This window comes from Argentina anserina, chromosome 1 (assembly GCF_933775445.1).
Source record: "Argentina anserina chromosome 1, drPotAnse1.1, whole genome shotgun sequence".
NCBI classification, from domain to species: Eukaryota; Viridiplantae; Streptophyta; class Magnoliopsida; order Rosales; family Rosaceae; genus Argentina; species Argentina anserina.
Window position 1 is genome coordinate 6991548 of NC_065872.1, and position 22924 is coordinate 7014471.

Genomic DNA, 22924 nt, shown 5'->3' on the forward strand with positions numbered 1-22924 from the left:
CTCGAAAAAGCATATTTCGCCGAACTTCAACTCGTCCGATCTCCCTCCTCCGGCAACCAATCGGTATGATTCTTGTTTCATTTTGAAGATCTCCTTCCATACTACAAACCCTCCAAAATATTTAACCCCAATCGGTGTGTGCTAGGAGAATCGAAGAAAAGAAATTCTAGGTTTTTAAATTGGGGTTTTTCGGTTCTTGTTAAATTGAAGTGTTTAGGCTCCGAATTAGACTTTGTGGTGAAATTTGGTGATCATTGGTGGTGGTCGGTGAACAGTGGCGGTGCATGAATAGTACAGTGAATAGTGTTTTACGAACAGTAGTCTGTAACATTAAATGTAAACAGTGTTTTAGTAAAAACAGTAATGTGAACAATGTTTCGGTAAAAACAGTAACTGTGAACAGTGTCATTGTAAGAACAGTAAATGTGAACAGTTTTTAGTAAAAACAGTACATTGGAACAGTGATTAGTAAAACATGAACAGTGTTCTGTGAACAATGTTTTATGAATAGCATTTAGCTATACTGAAATCGTCACCTGATATTTTACGTATAATTTTCTAAGCATTTATCATGCTATTAGGTGACTGACGAAACGAGTGAGGAAATTACTTTCAGTATTGTGGAAGTTGCACGCAGGAAAAAAGGTGAGTAAAATCTCACATTTACGAATCTACTCTTGCGGAGATTCGGGATTATGCTAAATTTTAAATGATGAAATATGACAAGTATATGATATAGTGGAATGTGTATTGTATAAATGGTAAATAAGTACATATATATAGTTTGCTATATTATATACTGTCATGATTTCGTTGCGAATAAGTTATTTTGGTGATGAGATTTATGTATTGAGCATGTTGATTCGATTTGTACAATATAATGCGATGATTATTGTATGTGGTTTTAACATGGAGTTTATTAAAACATTTTTGTCTTCGGACGTGTTGTTGTCTTCGGACGTGTTTATGTCTTCGGACATGTTGTTGTCTTCGGACGTGTTGTTGTCTTCGGACGTGTTTTGTCTTCAGACGTGTTTATGTCTTCAGACGTGTTGTTATCTTCGGACGTGTTGTTGTCTTCGGCATGTCGGAACCTAGCTTTTGACCAAGCGAAAGTTACGATACAGTTAGAGCTCTAGTCTGTCTGCCGGTGTACTGCATGAGGGGTAACAGATGGGTTACCAGCTTATGAGTACCCATATTTTTGGGATTTTTGGGTGACAGATGGGTTGCCCAATGCCCGGCGGTGTACTGCATGAGGGATAACAAATGAGTATCTGGGTCTCATGAGTACCCGTATTATAAATGTAATTGGGTAAACAGATGGGTTGCCTGATTTCTCATGAGCACTTATATTTTCAGATATTATTGGACATCCAGATGGGCCGTCCAATGACTCATGAGTACATTTATAATTAAATGTTTTCAGTATTTTTCTTTTGGATATTGGGTAGCGAGAGGTTGCCCAATGTCTGACGGCGTACTTCATGAGGGGTAACAGAGGTGTACCAACGCTCATGAGTACCCGTATTATAAATGTATTTGGGTAAACAGAGGGGTTGCCCTATTTCTCATGAACACTTATATTTTGAGATATTATTGGACAACCAGATGGGCCGTCCAATGACTCATGAGTACATTTATAAATATATGTTTTCAGTATGTTTATTTTGTATTTATACACGAGTTGTATTGTTGTTTTACTCATACGAGCTGCAAAGCTAACCAGGTTTGTGTTTACAGTCCCGGTGCACCTATTCGATGGTATATGGGATAGTTATGCAGGTGTGGATTAGCGGAATTGACGGACTACTCTGAAGACGTCGAAGATTTCTTTCTACTGTTAGTGGTGAAGATTGAGTGAATTTTTCAATTCCATTGGTTGTGTATTATTTGAGTTGACTGAATTATGATGTGGACTCAGTTTCGATACACTGTTATGATAAGATGATTTCAGTATATTTGAGATTGTTTTTGAGTTTTCATGGCTTTGAATTCGAATTTTTATATTCGAAATTCGGGGTCGTGACAATTTTCAACGAGTCTTGTCTGGTGATGGAATCAGAATTCATAGAATAGACCAAAAATAACTTATATTCTATTGATTATTGCTTGTTATACATTCATACAAAGATCAATCCTATATATAGCCTAATCTACCCATAAATTAATCTGTGATTCACGCCGACACTCCCCCTTAAGTTGGTGCATACATATCAACTATGCCCAACTTGCTAAGTGAATCATAAAAGGCCTTTTTAGACACTCATTTTGTGAGCATATCGGCAAGTTTCTCTTCTGTAGAAACAAAAGGAAAACTAATGATCTTCGCGTTTAGCTTCTCTTTTATAAAATGACGATCAACCTCCACATGTTTTGTACGATCATGTTGCACATGATTATGTGAATTATCAATAGCTGCCTTGTTGTCACAGTACAGTTGCATAGCACATTTAGGCTTAATACCCAAATCTTGTCGCAAATTTCTAAGTCATAACAATTCGCACACTCCCTGAGCCATACCTCTGTATTCTGCTTCAGCACTAGATCGAGCAACCACTTTTTTTTCTTACTCTTCCATGTAACAAGATTACCCCCAACAAAGGTAATATACCCTGATGTGGATCTCCGATCTGTAATATTTCTAGCTCAGTCTGCATCTGTGAAGCCACAAATTTCAAGGATATTATTGTGATTAGAGAACATTACTCCTCTCCCCGGAGCTGACTTCAAGTACCTCAAGATCCTTACAACAGCATCTATGTGGTCCTCACTGGGATTATACATGAACTGACTCACTACACTTACTACATACGCAACATCTGGTCTGGTATGTGATAGATAAATCAGGCGTCCAACTAGCCTCTGATAACGAGGTTTTTCAATAGGGACTTGATCTGGATAGTCTGCTAACCGATGGTCTGCTCAATAGGAGTATCAGTGGGAGTGCAGTCCAACATACCTGTCTCTGTTAGTAGATCAATGATGTACTTCGTATGACACAGATAGATACCATCACTTCCCCGGGCTACTTCAATGCCTAAGAAGTACTTGAGTGTACCTAGGTCATTCATCTCAAACTTTGTGGCAAGTTGTTTCTATAATCTATCCACCTTAATAGTATCATTCCCAGTAACTACCATATCATCAACATATATAATTAGAGCTGTTACCTTCCCTTGTTGATGTTGAGAAATAACGTGTGGTCTGAATTACTCTGTCTGTAGCCAATTTTCCTCATGAATTATGAGAATCTTCCAAACCAAGCACGAGGTGACTGTTTAAGACCATACAAAGACTTTTTCAATCTGCATACGGAGTTACTTGGAGAAGCGGCCACATATCCAGGCGGAAGATCCATGCATACTTCCTTTGTTAATTCTCCATAAAGGAATGCATTCTTAACATCAAACTGCCTAAGTGGCCAATTTAGGTTAGTAACGATAGAGAGCAATACCCGGATAATGTTTATCTTTGCAACATGTGCAAATGTCTCATCATAGTCTATGCCATATGTTTAGGTGAACCCCTTCGCTACTAGGCGTGTTTTGTACCGGCTTACTGATCCATCTGGATTATGCTTCACAGTAAACACCCAACGACATCCTACAACCTTCTTGCCATATGGTGGAGGTACAAGCTCCCAAGTATTGTTCTTTTGTAATGCTTCCATCTCTTCCTCCATTGCTTTTCTCCATTTTAGATCTCCCAATGCATCTTCCACTTTGTTAGGTACTGATACAATAGATATTTGATTCACAAATGACTCATATGACTTAGATAATCTTTTGGTAGATATAAAATTTACCACATGATATTTGGCTTTAGTCTGAAGGGTAGGTTCATATTTTTTTGTTGGTTGACCCCGAGTAGACCTATTTGGCAAAACATATTGTCTACTATTAGCCCTAATAGAATGACTAACCTCATATGAGTGATCTTCTGTACCAGGAGAGCATTGGTCAAGGGTATAAACAGTGTACGAGAGAGATGAGGGGCAGTTGTGTTGTCAGCTTCTGGTGTCTGAATCTCTAGAGTGACGACAACCGGTGGTGCCTGTGTAGCTGACACATTGGTAATCTCAACGGAACCTGTTACCATATCGACTGGCTCACTTGTCTCCCCCTCTCCATGATACAACTTTTTAAAATATGAATTCTCCCCCTGAAGAGCAATATAAGAAGAGAAAAAATAACTCATGTCCTCAAAAAATGTCACATCTATAGTGACATAGTACTTCCGGGTAGGGGGATGATATCACCGGTACCCTTTCTGATGTCCTCTGTACCCAACAAACACACATTTAACTGCCCGGACATCCAACTTAGAACGCTGATGTTGTGGAAGATGAACAAAAGCAACACAACTGAAAACACGGACATGAAGATTATGAAAAGAGGGTAATGAGACATGAGATGCAAGCACCTCATAGGGAACTTTCCCCTGAAGGACACGAGATGGAAGACGATTAATGAGGTGGGCGGAAGTAATGACAGCATCACCCCAAAGGTATTTAGGCATATGGGCACTAAAAAGAATACACCGAGCCATATCAAGTAAATGATGATTTTTTCTTTCAGAAACCCCATTTTGCTCAGGTGTGTAAGGACACGTTGTTTGATGAACAATTTCGTGTGTAATAAAGAACTCCTGAAAGACATGATTCACATATTCCCCCCATTATCAGAACGAAGAACTCGAATTGTGTAATTATATTGTGTTTGGACAGAGGTATGGAAGGCACGAAAAGCTGAAAAAACCTCATCTTTATTTTTAAGAAGAACAATCCATGAAACACGTGTGTAATCATCAATAAATGACACAAAATATCGCATTCCGGACACAATAGACTCTTTAGAGGGTCCCCAAACATCAGAATGAATTAATTCAAAAGGAAGAAAACTTTTAGTATAAGTACTAGGAGAATAAGTAGATCGATGACTCTTGCCCAAAACACATGTCTCACAACATAAAAAAGACTCGTCGACACTAATAAACAAAATAGGCATGGATTTTTTCATAACACTAAAAGATGGATGTCCTAAGCGACGATGCCATAACCAAACTTCACTTAGCTTGTCAGAAGTGAAGAGTAAAGCGGTCCGAGACTGTCCCCCTAGTTTGTCCCCGGCGTATGTCAGATCTAGATGAAACAACCGGCACCTCAGAGACCCCCGACCAATTACCCTGCCGGTGAGAAGATCCTGAAATATCACATACATAGGAAAAAAGGTCATAGAACACTGAGCGCCAACGTTCAATTAGGGAACATATATCAAATTATGAGATAAAGCAGGTACATAAAGTACATTGTGAAGCTCTATGGTGGGAGTAATACGAACGGGCCCTATCCCTAACACGGGAAATGCCTCGCCATTAGCATTAGTAACATAGGGTACGGGTGGAAGGGACAATACGGTAAAATAAGATTTGTCATAAGTCATATGATCAGATGCACCAGAATCAATAATCCATGTATCAAAACTAACAAAGTGAGAAATATTGAAAGTCATACCAAGTTGAGCAAAACCAACGATGGAGGTTGTAGGTGCTCCTCCAGCGGTATGATGATCATGTCCAACCACACCATAGATATCTGGTTCCGGAACTAATTGAATAGCTACTTTTGCCTGGAGACGATAAGTAGACCTCTTAGGCCTAAGGTGTGGATACAATTTGCAATAGGTCGCACGAGTATGGTTAGTATCATGGCAATAAGAGCAAGGAGGGCGGGGCTGATTCCCAAAGTCTGGTGGTGGTCCTTGTCGATGAAGGGGAGCAGAAGTTGCTTGCGGAAGGGGTGGTGCTGGAGGTCGAGCATGAACAGTAAGACTGGAAACGACAGCCGGTGCCTGAAGAATACTCTCCTGCTGAGACTCATCATTTCGGATATAGGTGAAAGTGGTGAGTAGGCTACGTGGTTCGGTCATTCGGAGCAATTCGTCTTTCGCACTAGTATGTTTTGCATCAAGACCTTTCAGGAAATGGTGAACTCGTTCAAGCTCCTTCTCCTTTTGGTACCAAACAATATCCTCTTGATTTTTGATCATGCAAGGACGTTTCACATCAATCTCAGCCCAAATATTCTTTAGTTTGCTGAAATAGTGCGCCACCGGTTGCTCATCCTAGTGTATTGCCAAAGCTGTGCACATTAACTCATGAACCTGTAAGAAATCAGAGTCACTAGTATATAAGCCGACCAGTGTCTCCCATATTGCATGCGCAGTGGCACATACCTCCACCAGATCAACTATCTCATCATTCATAGCTTTCCACAAGACGGACATGACAAGACCATCGTCGTCGTCCTATTTATTGTAGGCAATAATATCCTCAGGATTAGGAGCCTTAGTTAGCTGGTGACATGTCTCATTTTGTGCATGCCTCGAAGATGAGCATCCATAAGTTGTTTCCATTTACGGAAATTGGTTCCGTTGAGTTTGGCGCCCCCAAATGAACCACTGTCAGAACCTTTGACAGATACTTCGAAGGTCGGAACATCAGGGAGCTGAGAACCCTCCGTTTCGTGTCCAGAACCCATTGAAAAAGAAACAATGTAAAAAATCAGGGATTAGACAGCAAAAAGCACAAAAAATGGAGAACAATTTGTCTCCGGTGCACTTGCACTGACGGTCAGTATGCACTGACTGAATCTGGCCGAACTGGGTCGGGTCGGGTCGGGTCGCACCGAATCTGGGCTGGGCCGGGTCGGAGCAAAATAAAACCGGGTCGAGAAAAAGAACGGACATCGACGTCGGGTCCGAGCGGCGACTGCGGAGGGAGAGGACGGCGACGTCGGGTCCGAGCAGGAGTGGTGGAGGACAGCGATGTCGGGTTGACTGCGGATCGAGGAGCGCCGGTGAGGAGCAGCGGTGTCGGGGGGGGGGGGGGGGAAGGGAGCAGCGGTGACGGAGCCGGAAGAACGGAGCGCGAAGGGCAGCGACTTCGGGTCCGAGTGCGGAGTGGGCGGCAACTGCGGGTCGATGAGCGCTGGTGAGGAGCAGCGGAAGGTCGACAACGACGTCGAGAGGCGCTGGAGGGCAGCGGTGAGCACGAGAGGGCGACCGGCCGAAAAAAAAAACAGAAAAATAGAGCAAGAAGGCTTTGATACCAACTTGAATTCTATTGATTATTGCTTGTTATACATTCATACAAAGATTAATCCTATATATAGCCTAATCTACCTATAAATTAATCTGTGATTCACGCCGACAAAATAGACTGGAAAGTAACATATATTGATGTCATGATCTTCTCTCGTGTCTCTCGTGTACTTTTTTCATTATACTACAATGATATACAAGAAATCAGCACGCCCAAGTTGAGAGGTTTGTATAATAAGCGAGTTTTTTTTTTGTGCAGTTTCATTAGCTTGCTTAAGTTTTAGCTTGTATGAGAGGTGGCTTATCACCTTCTGTATTTGGTCCTTCTGGCCGGTCATGACATTATCACCAAATGAATTAAATTCATTCCCCCTCAAAAAAAAAAAAAAAAAGCAGCACGCCCAAGTTGAGATATGATTATTTGACCAAGAAAACATAACATTAAGTGGAAACTCAACAACAGTATGATCATCACCATGGTTTTGCAACCACCAACAGTTTTAAATACTTAACCAGGAGCGGCGTTTGCCGACAGCGACTACTTATAAAGCTTGTTTCCTACTTTAAACCAGTCTTGAAAATTTTCATAACAAGGAAATTCTTCATGGTTTTAATGCCCTAACTCTCTTCACTCTGCAGCTCCATCACTGGAAAGAAATATTATTATGCTCCACTAATATATGAGGTCTAATATACACTGATATCCATCACCTTGCATGAAAAGTTGATATCCCTTTCTATCAAGAATACAGTATAACTCGCTAATGCACAGAAAAAACTACACGAAGGAACAAAATGAAAGTTGTTTTGTACATTGAAGTACAGGACTCTGTATATAGAAGTATACATCAGATTGCTCTACAAGATTCCTGACATCGAATCAGCGAGCTGTGATAGGACTGATAGTTTGAAGAATTTCTTCTGCGTCCAATACAGAATTCCAAGACCTCTCCATAGTCGACTCAGCTGATGAATGAGTAAGAACAGAGAGGTTAAAGACAACTTCTGCCATGCTTGGTCTTGCTGACGACTTTTCCTGTGTGCATGCACTTGCCAAGGCTGTCAAGCTCAAAGCACCATCAATAGGATAAAAGCTCTCCAAAGTTGGATCCATCCATGCTCTCAGCTTCTCATGCTTTTTCTCTTCAGATTCCAAAACCCCCCTGATATCCTTCCACAACATAATGATGTCACCATTCTTTGTCGTTTCCATGCCCTTCTTCCCTGAAAGCAAAGACAACAGAATGACACCGAAGGAGAAGACATCCACCTTTGGTGTAACACTGTTTGCAGATGTTCTAGCCATGGAAAAGTTTGCTATCTTGGCTTTGTATTTCGAGTCCAGAAGTATGTTACTTGTCCTTATATCCATGTGGACAATGCTCGGTTGTATGTGTTCGTGCATGTATTGCAGGCCATTGGCGACATCTAGAGCTATGCTTAATCTCTGACTCCATGTGAGGAATGCCCCGGAACTTAGATTGGTTGATGATTTATAGAACAACCATTCATCAAGTGATCCATTTTCTGCATATTCATATACCAAGAAGCGATCCCCATCTATCCCGGATGAGATGCCCACTAGTTTCACCAGATTTGCATGATTTACCTTCTGCAGGATATTTAGTTCCTCAGTGACATCTTCCTTGGTTTTCTTCACAGCCAAGACCTTACCATCAATTACTGCCCTGTATACAGAACCTCCAATCCTACAATGATCGTTGAGATTCATGGTTGCCTCCATAATTGTATTGATATCATAGAGAATTGCCTTTCCTAGATAGCTTGAAACTCCACGAAGAAGCTTGCCTTGTATGAACTTCAGCTCAATCTTTTCTTCACTTTTTGCTTCTTTCATACGGAACCATTCAGCAGTCTCCACAGATAAACTCTTACCATTCAAAAGCTTCTGTCTCCTGCGCAGACGCCGAGTGTACAGCACATAAATCACCAACAGGGAAGCAGCACATAGAACAACTCCCAAGCATATGATGACAATGAGCATCAACCGGTGGGTGGATTTTTCATGAAGGGGCAGGGATTGGGAAATAGCAGGCAAGTTTGTCAGTGGTATCAGCACCGGTTGTCCCACTACTGCACTTCCATTGTTGAAGCTCCGCAGGTTATTCGCTTTTGAGATTTCAAATGTTGAAGCTTTAAACTTGGCACTCACTCTAAAGATGTCATCATTGGTCTGCCATATATAAGTCATGAGATACTGAATTCCTAACTCTGAGTACATCTTCGAGGGGCATTTGCAGAACAAAGGGAAAATCACTTTGACACCAACCGGCAAGAGGCTGGGAGTCAGAGTCGGATTCATCTCTTGCACTAACTGCCAGTTGGTGAGATTTTCAAATGTATAGACCGAAACCACATAGTAACTATCTCCATGCTTGATCGGATAAGTGATATTTGCAAAAGATCGGTTTCCAGTGCAACCGCAGGTGATAGGTACTAGTAAGAGTTGGCCTGGAACCAATCGGGTCTGATCTGTGTAACCAGAAGCTAGATTACTGGCCTGAGCAATTGATGAGACACTGACCCCAAATAGATCAGATATGTTTTCCAGGTTCATATACCCTGGAGACTCCACAAAGTAAGATACATATGTTTCACATGAAGATGGTGCATCTACTGCACATGAAAAGCTTGTGGTCGAGTTCGATTGTGTTGCCTGGGCTAAAATTTGAGTGGTGAAGAAGAACAGTAGCAGAATACAGACCATTGATGAACATAGGAAGGAGACTGCCATTGCCACAAGTTACCATACGGAGGCTATCAAGTAGGTTTTGTATATTTGCTAGAAAGTTCACTACATCAGACAAAGAGGAACTGTCAATCCCAATTTAAAAATATATAAAACCTGATATTTATAATCCAAGGTACCCTAGTTTGTAGAACAAGTCTTGTTTTAGTTGTTCTGCTATTCTAGCATTGGTCATCATAAAAAAAATTGCAGAATTCGAAGCATCTTTCAGGTCACTCTCACACTTTCAGACACAATATACATCCATATATAAGCAGCCTTCCCATACTTGAACATTTTCTGCACTAAAAAACTTCTTCTTGCTAAGAAACACAAAATATATCAGATTAATCTAAAGCACAACACAAAGTTAGGCCGGCAGCTTGTCGGTCCCGACTACCATTTCTATGTACAAAGTCAACAACTCAAGCTGTCCCGACTACCATTTCTATGTACAAAGTCAACAACTCAACATCTGAAAACCAATTCTTTGATCGTCCACCAGAACTGAAATCATAAAGCAAGAGAATATTATGATTGTTCCAATTAATATCGAACCATTGGCATGAAAATCAGGATACCATTTTGTTAATGTAGTGTATTGCGCTATGACAATATGCTTCACTATTCGTTCACAAAGATACGCCGTGTTCCTTGTTCCGTTCCTATCACAAGTAGCACGAATCGTCAAAGTGGAGACCACGGCGGCGTGGTCTTCAACTCTCCGATGCTCAAGTCAGGTCAATAATAATTTATGCAGAGTAACAGTGAGTGATTTAGTTTGCTTACCTTATGATGTCAAAGGTTTGTCCTTTTTATAGCTGAGTTGAGGTAGATCATTCCCTCATCTTCCGATGTGGGATTAAGTCCAGTTGAGGTTTTCTCTGGAGCTCTTTTTGGGATGTGCGTGAGGACGCGTCCATAATCTGTTTGGGTTGTGGGGCGGCTTGTTACACAGCTAGTGCGGCTATCTTTCTGCTGGTACTGCGAGGCTGGGCTATTTATGGGCCTTAATGTTCTGATAGTTGCACTGATTATGGCTGGGCATAAGCATATGCTAACAAGTGCCCCAAGTTCCCAGTCTAGGGAGACAATTTCTTAAATGGGAAGCTAAAATTAAGTATTTTGCCAAAATCAGCGGTGGGTCCCGCGGACCCCCCGGAGTCCCCCCCCCCCACTCCCCGGTTAAGGAATACCGCCTAAGTTGCGGACGGCGTAATAAACTGTGTGGTGAGCATCTTTGGGTGTTGATGTTGTTGGTCATGGTGCGTCTGTCATAGCGTAGTAAGTCTTTACGCGTAAGGTGTCTTTGAATGCTATTTTTGAGCGTAGTGCGTCCATCATTACGTAGTAAATTTTTACGCGTAGGACGTCTTTAGACGCTATCTTTAAGCATAGTGTGTCCGTCATGGCATAGTGAATCTTTACGCGTAGAACGTCTTTAGACGCTATCTTTGAGCGTAGTGCGTCTGTCATGGCGTAGTGAATCTTTACGCGTAGGACGTCTTTAGACGCTATCTTTGAGCGTAGTGCGTCCGTCATGGCGTAGTGAATCTTTACGCGTATGACGTCTTTAGACGCTATCTTTGAGCGTAGTGCGTCCGTCATGGCGTAGTGAATCTTTACGCGTATGACGTCTTTAGACGCTATCTTTGAGCGTAGTGCGTCCGTCCTGGCTTAGTGAATTTTTACACGTAGAACGTCTTTAGACGCTATCTTTGAGCGTAGTGCGTCCGTCATGGCATAATAAATATTTATGTGTAGGACGTCTTTGAGCATTGTGACGTGGGCCGAGAGAGGCGGTATTCTCGCTGTGGGCAACACACATGCATTGGGTGAACGTGTCGCGAACGGTTCAATTTCAGGAGAGGGTGACGTTAGTGGCTGAGGCAATTATTGCATACGTTACCGAGGCGTCGTCTCAGTAACTCCTACGACGTGGCGAGATCTGGGATGACGTCTTTTGGGTCAACGGCTAAGATGCGAGTAACGTCTTTCTATATTGATGGTTGGGACGTGTCTTTGAAAGATTAACGGGCGTGATGAAGTGTGGGTTTAATATAAAAGGGTGAAAGGGAGAGAGGAACTGTCATTATCGACAGTTCCAAGCTTTTTGAATTCCAAAAGCTCTCTCGTTCACTCCTTTACTCTCGACCTTATTCTTCAAGCTTGGACGGAATCTTGCCGGGATTATTTGTGCAAATCGGCCTTCAAGGTATGTATTGGTCGAAACTTCCAATTTGTGTGTGCATTTTGGGTTGGTTTTGGTGATTCTTGGGTTATAGGGTGATACAACGGTTTTTAGGCTTGGGTTTTCCGTCAAAATTGGTCAGTTTTGGGTTTGTTTGATCTTTGGGCAAGTGTTTTCCAGCTAAGTAAGGGGTTTGTGTAGGCGGTTGTCGATGAGTCTAGCCTGAAACTGGATTTGGTGTTCTTCATGTTCTTCATGATCTTCATGTTCTTCATTGCGATATTCTTAGGCTAGATTTGATTGACTCTCTAACTTCTTGGTTTAGGTTGTTCATCTTTGACAACAGTATTGCTTGTTGTGGTGTAATGTCTAGGATAAATATATTAACTGACAGCGATTCCGCGCCTGTAGAGGGAATTTGGTTCGCATCAACATCATCTGAATCGTGGACGAGTGAGTTGGAGGCTAACTACCTGAACCTTCTAGGTTTAGGTTGTTCGTCTTTGACAGCGGTGTTGCTTGTTGTGGTGTAATGTCTAGGATAAATATATTAACTGACAGTGATTCCGCGCCTGTAGAGGGAAGTTGGTTCGCATCAACATCGTCTGAATCGTGGACGAGTGAGTTAGAGGCTAACTACATGAACCCGGTACGGCGAAGCAGGGGTAGCCAGTCGCGTTATGAGGATCGTGCCGCAGTTTTTGCGAGGGTGCTAGAAAATTGGGAAAGTAGCGAGTCGACTAGTATGATGGAGTCGAGACGTGAGGAAATCGGGGAGAGTGAGGTGTTCCTAGTTCCTAGTTAAGACCGGGGTGTGCGGGAGCGTATTACGAGCGCTTCTGGGACTAGTACGTCGAGTCGGGCGTTGAATCCGGCACATTTGAGGAGTTGGTTAGATGGGGGGGTGTAAAAATCGGAGGTGGAGGAGCCGCATGGACAGACCCTGTCGCAGTACGATCGTGGCACGGGCCATTGCGGTGAATGAGTACGGCTCGATACTGCCCGAGGGATACGCGATGATCAGTCCCTCCATATTGCGGCTAGTGTGGAATTGTCGTTGGATCCGCGGCTGCAATGTTTGGTGGCGGAGTTCGGCTTGGCCTTAGGGCAGATTAGCTATAATATGTGGCGGGTTATTCTCAGCCTCTGCTCGCTCTTCCACCTGTCGAGATGCTGGTCTCCCACTGCGGCGGAAATGGAGGGACTGTGCGGTTCGTTAGATGGGATGAGCGTAGCGAGTTCCAAGTCCTGGATAATTGGCCCTCATCGGAAGCTAACTGGTGAAAGAATAGCTTAGTCGTAGAAAGTGGGTGGGAATATAGGCGTATCAATGAGAAAAAGTATCTCCCAGAGAAGCGCATCCCTTCACACTCTCAAGCATTTAACTGTAGGTGGTAATTTTATTGATTATGTTCTTCATAATAGTTGTGTGCTGATGTATGGTTGTTCTTATGTTGCGCAGCAGGAAGAAGGCTAGTGTTATCGGAACACGAAGTTAACCGTGTCATTCGTGTGACATATCTGTGGAGGTGCCAAGGTCAGGACTTGAAGGTGTTGACCAATCCGTATCTACTATTTGAGCAAGGATTACTCCGTCGCCATCGTGAGTGATGCCACTACGCCCCTTGTTTTTTTTGGCGTACTGATCCGTGATTGTGTACGCAGCTATGACGCTTTCGGTAAACAGAAACTTCGAGAAGTCGGAGCGCATTTGCTACGCGAAGTTTTTGCAACAAAAAGATCCCAACGTGACTGCGGATATTGAAGGACTTGCTCTAACCATGTTACAACGTGTGATGGCTAAGCAATCAACGGCGGCGACTAAGGAGGTGAACGCTGCCACGAAGCGGGTTGAGGACGCGTCCCACGCCATAGACCTGACCATTCCAACACACGCATCCTTGCCAAATGAGCAAGGCTTGCCGCGCCGTAGCAATGCGGAGGCTTTGGGACGGGTAGACACCAATCCGCGGTTGGCCACACAGGCAGAGCCATTGGAGGGCGGCAAGAAGAAGAAGGCACAAAAAGCGGTCGTCACTCAACGTAAGGTGAAGTCTACCACCGCAACTAAGGATGTGGTAGATATGACAATTGATGCGCTGCAGACCAAGAGACAAAAGACTACCCAGAAGGGGCCAATAACCTTCACGGAATCCAGGGTGTACGAGGACCTCTCGGCCCTGGATCGTAGTCCACTAAGCCAGCTGGGCGCTGCAGACTTGGAGAAGCTGGTCTTAATAGGCCAACACGCCGGGCTCCGGGAATTACGGCGACCTGAGGGATCGGGCTTGGACGTGCGTAGTCTCCTCGGTCTAGCTGCGACTAGGGCGGCAAAGATGGTATTCAACTTGCTGGATGTGGAGCAGGAAGTCATTGAGGAGTGGTGTTTGCTCACCGAAGTGACTGAGCACGACAACAATCATGCAACACCCTGACTTGGCTAATGCCAGGGCCAAGCTGGAGAATGCAGTGAACCTGCAAGAAGACCTTCGCTAAGAAGACCTTCGGGAGGTAGCCGAGTCTCTGGCGTAGCAAATGACCGTAGAGAGGGATGCGGCGCAGTCGGCTCTGGTCAAGGCAGACGGACTACTCGAGAAAGTGAGGGAGGAAGCAGAGGTAGATAAGTCGCGCGTAGCGGAGGAGGCAGCAGCCAGCGCAGTGGCAGCATTTAAGGCATCACCGGAAATGACAGAGTACTTAGAAGGGTACTACGTCACAGCCGTGGGTAACATGGTTGAGCAGCTCCAGGAGCTAGGGATGTTGTATCCAGCGGACTACGAGGTTCGGCTGAGGGAGAAGGGGTTGGAAGCACCACCTATGCCGCATGAGGTGGTACCGCCCTTCTTGTAGTCCCCCTCTGTTGCGAAGGTCGAAGCACAAGAGGAAAATGGTAAGGAAATTTCTGACTCTTTTTCTACTGGTTTATCTTGTGATAATAAAAGGTTTGATTCTAATCCGGAGACTCCTTCTCCTACTCCTCTCTCGCAGAGCACCAAGATGCACAATCGTCGCAAGGCGAACCGGGGCAAGCGGCGGACTTATATACTGCGCGGACGAGTGATGTGGCTTGAATAGCATGATGTAGTCCAAGTTGCGGGGGAGGATTGAGAAAGGAATATCTAAAAAGATGTTACCTAAGCTGGGCATAATGGAAGAACCCCTTTTGTACCTGATGCGCTTTCTTCATTTTTTCCTTGTTTCCTTTGTATTTTTCAAGCTTTCATCTGTAATAGGCCACGTGCTGTACTGTTTAATTTAATGAACTAAAGCACTAGGGCATTCGAAGTTATTTTATTTCTCGTGTTATTGTCATAGCGAACGTTGTGTGTGTTGTTTTACTTTTGGCTACATGCTCAATACTATCTTTGATGTGCGCACAATGAAAGTTTGTCGAATGAATTCAATTTCCTTGATACGCTAGTGTACTGGCGTAGTAAGGATCAATGGTTTGAAAAATTCCTCATTTTATTGATAGCCTGGCCGTAGCCGAATGTACAAAGATAGATTTGGCAGTGTGCCGTAAGTACTTAAAATAGTCTAAGTCCATATGTGTTGCGCTATGCGCGGACCTTTACTTGGAGTAGTACTTATGTTGTTTCATGTTCCAATGGTGGGATAGTCTTTCTCCGTACTTGTCCTCTAGGTAGTACGTGTTGGGTGCAACAATTTCGACGACTTTATATGGTATGTCCAATCTCAAGCGTAATCCGGTGACCTTAGTTTGAATCTTCTTGAGGACTCAGTCACCGAGCTGAAGTGTTCTGCTCTTTACTCTAGAGTTGTAGAAGTGTGCCACGCGCTGCTTGTTCATGATGTTGTTGTGGTGCGCTGCAATGCGCTTCTCCTCAAAGAGGTCTTTATCTAGTTGCATATTTTCCGAATTGGTCTCAGGGTTAAACAACGAAAGTTGTTGTGTTGGCTGGATTACTTCGATGAGGAGTATTGCTTTTGTGCCGTAAATGAGATAGAAATGTGTCCAACCCGTGGCCTCTGTTGGCGTGGTGCGGATTACCCATAGTACTTCGTTAAGCTTCTTGGGCCAAAGCCCATTTGCATCATTCAATTTCTTCCTAAGGAGACCCTTGATTAGTTTGTTGGCGGCCTCCACTTGCCCATTAGTCTTGGGGTGCGTGACAGAGGCAAACTTTAGGGTAGTCCCCTTTGCTTTGTGCCACGTGATGAGGTGGTTGTTATTGAACTGTGTGTCATTGTCCGTGATGATAGATTTTGGCGTACCGTGGCGGTAAAAGATATTGCGCTATAGAAAATGTTGGACCTTCTCAGTTGTTATTGCGGCCAAGGGTGCGACTTCAATCCACTTGGAGTGATAGTCAATGCACAAGATGACCCACTTAAATAGGCATTTCTTGACGGGAAGTGGGCCAATCAAATCCATGCCCCAGAGGCAATTAATCCATGGGATGACTATGTATGATAGTGGTTCTGAGGGTTGTCGTGGTATAGATTTGACATTTATGGCAAGATCTGGCTTGCTCTTGTGCGTCGGCGGTAAGTGTGGGCCAGTAATAGCATGTCCGCAGTGTCTTTCCAACTAGTGCACGACAGCCGTAGTGGTTACCGCAGTCGCCACTGTGAATTTTTTGCAAGATCCATTTGCTTTCTTCAGTTGTAACGCATCTTAAACTAGCATTCAGGAGGCCCTGGCGATAGAGTGTGCCATTTTGTAAGTGGTATCTCTCCGCACGTCTCTTCAGCTGTCTTGCAACATCCTTGTCCTCGGGTAGCTTGCCATCACGCTTAAATGCTATGATCGCATCCATCCACGAGCCTTGGCGTCACTCTATTTGGCATATCTCCTATAAAGTTTGGGAGATGGAAGGATGGTAGAGCACTTCGACCCTGGTATCCTTGTGACACTGATGTGGTTGCGCCGTGGCAAGCCTGGCTAAGGTGTCCGCCCTTGTGTTACTTGCCCTCGGGATCTGGGTAATATGATAGGATTCGAATCATTTTAATAACACCGTGACGTATGCCAGGTAGGCTGCTAATTGCTCATCTTTGGCGGTGAAAGACCCGGTGACTTGATTGACTACCAGCTGAGAGTCGCTGAATATATTGATACTAGTTGCGCCAGTGCTGAGGGCTAACTGTAGTCCTGCAATCAGTGCCTCATATTCCACTACATTATTGGAGGTAAAAAAAATTGAATTTGAGAGCGTACTCCAGCTCTAGTCCCCCTGGTCCATTCAGGATGATGCCTGCACCACTAGACTTGGCGCAACTAGAACATACACGTGTAAGTTACATGAGGAAATTGTGGTGCGGGTTATGACATCGCCTGGTGCTGTCTCAGCCGTATCTCAGGGAATCAATTCTATAATAAAATCAGCTACGGCTTGGCCCTTTATAGCGGGTCGTGGCTTGTATTCGATGTCAAATTATGTCAGCTCAATAGCCCACTTACTATGTCGCCTCGAGTGTTTTGGGTTCTGCAATACTTGTTTGAAGGGCTAATTTGTCAGCACGTGGATACTATGAGCTTGGAAGTAATAGCGTAGTCATCTAGCTGCCACGATAAGCGCAAGAGCTAATTGTTCCAGTGTCGGGTATCTCGTCTCTGGACCATTCAGGGCCCTGCCAGCATAGAAGACTGGCAACTCTTTAGTTCCATCTCGGCAAACTAATGCACTACTAACCGCGGTTGTGGATACTGCGAGGTAAATGTACAGTGGTTCTCCTGCCTGCGGGGTTGACAATAATGGCACCGGAACGAGGTAGTCTTTTAGCCCGTGAAAGACTTTTTGGCAGTCATGTGTTCACTCAATTAGTTTGCTCTTGGAACGCCTTAATAGCTTGAAGAATGATTCACATTTGTCAGTCAGCCTTGAGATGAATCGTGATAATGCCACGAGTCTACCCTGAAGGGCCTCCACATCCTTCTTAAGTACTGGTTGCGCCATGTCCAGAATGGCCTGTATTTTTTCCGGGTTTGATTCTATGCCGCGTTGATTAGCGATGTAGCCCAGGAACTTGCTTGTCGTTACGCCGAAAAAATATTTTTCTGGGTTCAACCGCATCTTATACTTTTTAAGCACGTTGAAGATGGTTCGGAGGTTGGCTACGTGGTTCTCGACTTTGACGCTCTTGGCCTGCTGTTGCGTCAATTAGTTGGTCGATTCTGGGTAAGGGGAAGCTATCTTAGGGCATGCCTTATTCACGTTCTTGTAATCCACACACATCCACCATTTTCCGTTGGCTTTACGGACCATGACACAGTTTGAAATCCACTCTAGATATTGGACCTCCCTAATGAACTTCATGCTCTTCAACTTGTCGACCTCCTAGCGTATTACCATACTTTTTTCGTCGTCGAAGCTATGGCGCTTTTGTTTGACTGGATATGCGGAATGTTTGATGTGTAGCTCGTGCATGATGATGTCAGGCGAGATTCCAAGCATATCCTCGTATGACCATGCAAATACTTCCATGCTTTCTCCCAATAAGTTTGTTAGGTCTCTCTCCACTGTGGGGCTAAGGGTAGCGCCGATCTTGATCTTTCGCTCCGGGTGGTGCGGGAAGGGTGTGATGCTTTTCAAGGAAGATTCGGGATTCGCCGGAGTCTTGGCCTCGTAAGGCGTAGTCTTTTTCTTGCCCTTACTTTTTGTTATTTCATCATCTCGCGCGTCGATGATCTTGTCGGTCAAGTTGCAGCATATACCGCCAAGATTTCGTGCTGGTTGCGCGTACTTGGCACTCTTTCGCCACCGACCATGATTCCCGAACCTTCCCTGTTTTGTTTAGGGTTGAGAATTTGATGAGCATCATGTACCCAGCAATGAAGGTTCACATTCGGTTAAGAGTAGGCCGACCGATGATCCCGTTATACGAACTGTAGGCATCACTTATGATGAACTCATCTTCGACGCAGACTGTGCATGGCGCAGTCCCAATGCGTATCGTCATGTAGTTTGAGCCAAGAGGTTGAGTTATGTCTCCGGAGAAGTTGATCAGCGGTTCGTGGTCTTGTATTAACTTCTTACCACTACGCTCCATCTTCTCGTATCATCCCTTAAATATGACATTAACTGTGGACCCCGTATCGATCATCATTTTATCCACGTCCCACTGTCCACCCAAGATTGCATCTATGAGGAATGTGTCATCGTTAGGTAAAGAGATGCCTATTTCTTCTTCTTCAATGAAGGTCATCTACTTCCTTCATTCCTTCTGCCTTTTAGCGTTTCCCCCCATAATGGCGCACACTTGTCTTGGGTGGTTGCTGTGGGCAAAGAGCTTTTTCACACGGTTGAACATGCTCGTCATTGGGGCCCCGCCCTCAATTACGTTGATGTGGCGTAGGTTCTGAATTGCGGCCACCACGTTATGTTGTGCTCTTGGATGCGCTGCCCAAACCCCTGTATTACCGTTGGCTCTCAGTGTGCGAAGGGTTATGCAATTATTCATATTGTGGCTTCCATTTTCATGAAACCTGCACCACTTACCAGTTTCCGCCTTGGTTTGAGGACGTTGTGACCGCCCTGGCTTTCTGAATGTCCTCTGATGTTTGTGAAAGAAGTCTTCTAGGGTTTCTTCCCTCGGCGGTGTGTGGTCACCACGGCGACCCATCGCGTTAACTTGGCGAGGGTCTCTGTTGTCACGACGCTCATCGCCGAGTCTCCTGTTCTTATCTTGGTCTCTGTGGCGATCATGGTTACGCCCGTCATGGCGGTTTGATTGGTGCCACTCTCTTTTCCTTCTTTTGTTGCGGTCTTCTGTACCAGGAAAGAGCTCGCGCTGGAAGGGGATCGTGTTTGTAGGTACGGATGACTGCGGCGTATTGCTCTTGTCTGATGGTACTGGAGTTCACTTTTCCCTGTATGTGACATATTCTGCCTGAGCGTACCGCACCGCCTCTGTCATAATTTCATCGTAGGTGGTGTCGCGCATTCAAGGGTCCACGTTGATGTGGAACATGAAATTCTCAAACCGCAGTCTTCCTTGAATGCAGCCAAGGGAATTGTTTTGTTGAGGTTCCGGCATTTGGATGCGGTCGTCTGCCATCGCATGACAAAGGGGCCTAGCGTCTCCCTGCTCTCCTGCTTTACCTGGAAGAAACCGTCCGTTGTGTGTGCTGCGCCGGCCATGAGGATGAACCGGTTGAGGAATGTCGTAGTCAACTGTGCAAACGAATCCATGGAATTCACAGACCTAGCCATTCGGATGCCACACTTAGTCCCTCCAGCGCTCCATCCCCATGGAGCCAGCCTTATCCAACGGGGCAATGCACTGGTTTCGCCCTACATTGGGCTCATCAGGGGATCGGCTCCAGACCCCAACTTATGTGTAGGGCGGCCAATTTCTTTCTTCGACGTTAAAGTCCCCGACTAGCGACAAGCTCCCCAAACTGAACCGGGTCGGCCTGCCTGAACCCCTCAGAAGAAGCAGCCATATATCTCCCACACTTTTAATCTTGGAGCAATCCCACTTGGAGCGACACCCACGATTGACATTCCCAAAAACAGGACGTGACGTAAAGCTGTGAAGTATAAAGAACAAACTCAACCTATGTATTGAACACAAGCACAAATTTAGGATCCAGTTTTATCAATAATTAAAGACACGAGACTCAAATCCATTTTCTTTTAAGCATGGAATCAGATCATACTATGAATCAAAATTAGGAGTCATGAGGATCATGGATCTAGAGCATGTGGACATGGTGCGCAACAACAGAATAGGTGTGGGAGGAGGACAAGAGGAGCCATTGATGGGCTGCTCAGTGCCTGTCAGTGTATTGCATAAGGGGTAACAAATGGGTTGCCTGAGTCTCATGAGTACCCATGTTTTTGAGTGATATTGGGTACCAGATGGGTTGCCCAGTATCACATGAGTTTGTTTGTCTTTAAATGTTATCTGTCATATTTCCTTTGTATGTGATGTATGTTATATTGTTGGTTTACTCATACGGGCTGAAAAGCTTACCGGGTTTGTGTTTACAACCTCGGTGCACCAATTCAATGGTGTATGAGATAGTTTTGCATGTGGGTAATAGCTGATTCAGATAGCTTACTCTGAAGATTTCTTTCTCTGTTTGTTAGTGAGGATTCAGTGAATTATACATTTTCATTGGTTATAATACTGAGGTATAAACTGGTTATGTATTATTCAAGTCGACTGAGTCGTGCTGTGGACTCAGTTTCGATACATTGTTATTATAAGATGATTTCAATATATTTGAGATTGTTTTAGAGTTTTCATAACTTCGAATTCGAACTTTTATCATTCAAAATTTCAGGGTTGTAACATTTATGAAGTGAATATAATATATAGTTGGAATGTTTGAACTAGTCACCTTTGCATGTCGTAGGTGCTATGGTACCGGTTTTGTTAGTAAAAAGTTAATTATGCATGAAACATGCACTAATTAATTTATCATTTTCTCCGTCGATCCTTTCTTGTATGTTAATCCAGTCGGTATGTGGACTTGGACTACAGGACTAGTCATGAAACGTGAGAAAAACTATAACTAATTTATCCTCAATATGCTTCTTTTTCTTAGAAACTTTCCCAATTAACCATTTGGAGCAGCTAAGTTTCTGTTAGCTGCTAGCAAATGATTCTGATTCTTTAATCTTTAATGTTTGAGAAATATATCTAACACTCGAGATATTGGATTGATTCAAGTTTAGTTTCCAACTGTTTACAGTTTTTTCTTTTTTCTTATGCATGCAGCCAAGAGAATGGTTGTGGCAGGGGAGTTTCTAGGCGGGTCTGCTCTCGGAGCAGCATTCGGTTTGCTGTCCGATGTGGTGAAAGAAGCGATCGACAAGTCTACAACGTTTAATATTCTCTTCTCAAGAACATCAAATCCACTTTAGACTTCCTAAAACCGGTGATCGAAAAGATATATTGCAAAGAAGAACGTGGAGTTGGATCTCCCGGAGGATGAGATGAAGTCTCTCATACAAAAAATGGAGGAGGGCGTCGAGCTCGTTCGTAGGTCATCAAAGGTTAGTAAGTGGAACCGCATGAAGTTTCAGTACATGGACCAACTTGTGGAACTTGATCACCTTGATGGGTGTTTGAGAAGACTGCTTGACGTATTGAAGGTGCAAGGAGTGAGAGATGGGAAGGAGACTTTGGTTTGGCAAGGAAAAATGGTGACCAACTTGTTGAAGTGACAAGGGATTGCAAGGAGACATTGGTTTTGACTAGGAAAATAAACAGGGTGGTCAAGCGAATAAAACGTTTGGTACCTCGCCCTCACAAAGGTCACTTTCATTTTTCTTTTCAGTCAACAAAGGTGATATTCGGGGAAGTTGTATTCCCAAACGTATTAGTTACGGGTTAAATTTCGAAGTGTTTTCGTTTATGTAGAGTTTTCTAGATATATATTATATAGAAAAAATTTCATCATCGGTACCCCAATTATTGTGGTAAGCTTAAATGTAGTACCCAAATTTTGAGTTATACTAATATAGTACCAAAACTTGTAATTCGCTATCAAAGACGGGTCTCAGCCTAATTTCTGTTACGGCTCCGTTATCTTGGTCACGTGTCTCATACGTGACCACAAAAAAATTTAACAGCGGTACCCAAACTCTTGTGGCAAAGTTAATGTAGTACCTCAATTCTTAGTTGTACCAATGTAGTACTCAAACTCATTTTTCGCTATCAATGAGGGGTTTGAGGCCAATTTACATCACGGCTTTGTCTTATAGGTCAAAATAAAATGGTATTTACCTAAATAATCATATGTGTGTTATAAGACCCTAAATAAGAAACTCTTACAATAAATATCTAGAATTCATAAACAACTTACAAATTGGGCAAAACAATAACTCATTCTCATTACACTCCGGACACCTCACCACCACGGTGCGGCATTGAGGAGCTCCACCTCCTCTCATCCCCACTGCC

General features: G+C 43.8%; 1 protein-coding gene across 1 annotated transcript; it reads right to left on the reverse strand.

Moving 5' to 3' along the window:
- Positions 1-7832: 7832 nt before the first annotated feature.
- On the reverse strand, positions 7833-9858 carry LOC126805276 (serine/threonine receptor-like kinase NFP). The gene has a single exon (XM_050532257.1). It carries the CDS (start codon positions 9856-9858, stop codon positions 7984-7986), a length of 1875 nt encoding a protein of 624 aa, XP_050388214.1. The 3' UTR covers positions 7833-7983.
- Positions 9859-22924: the final 13066 nt, after the last annotated feature.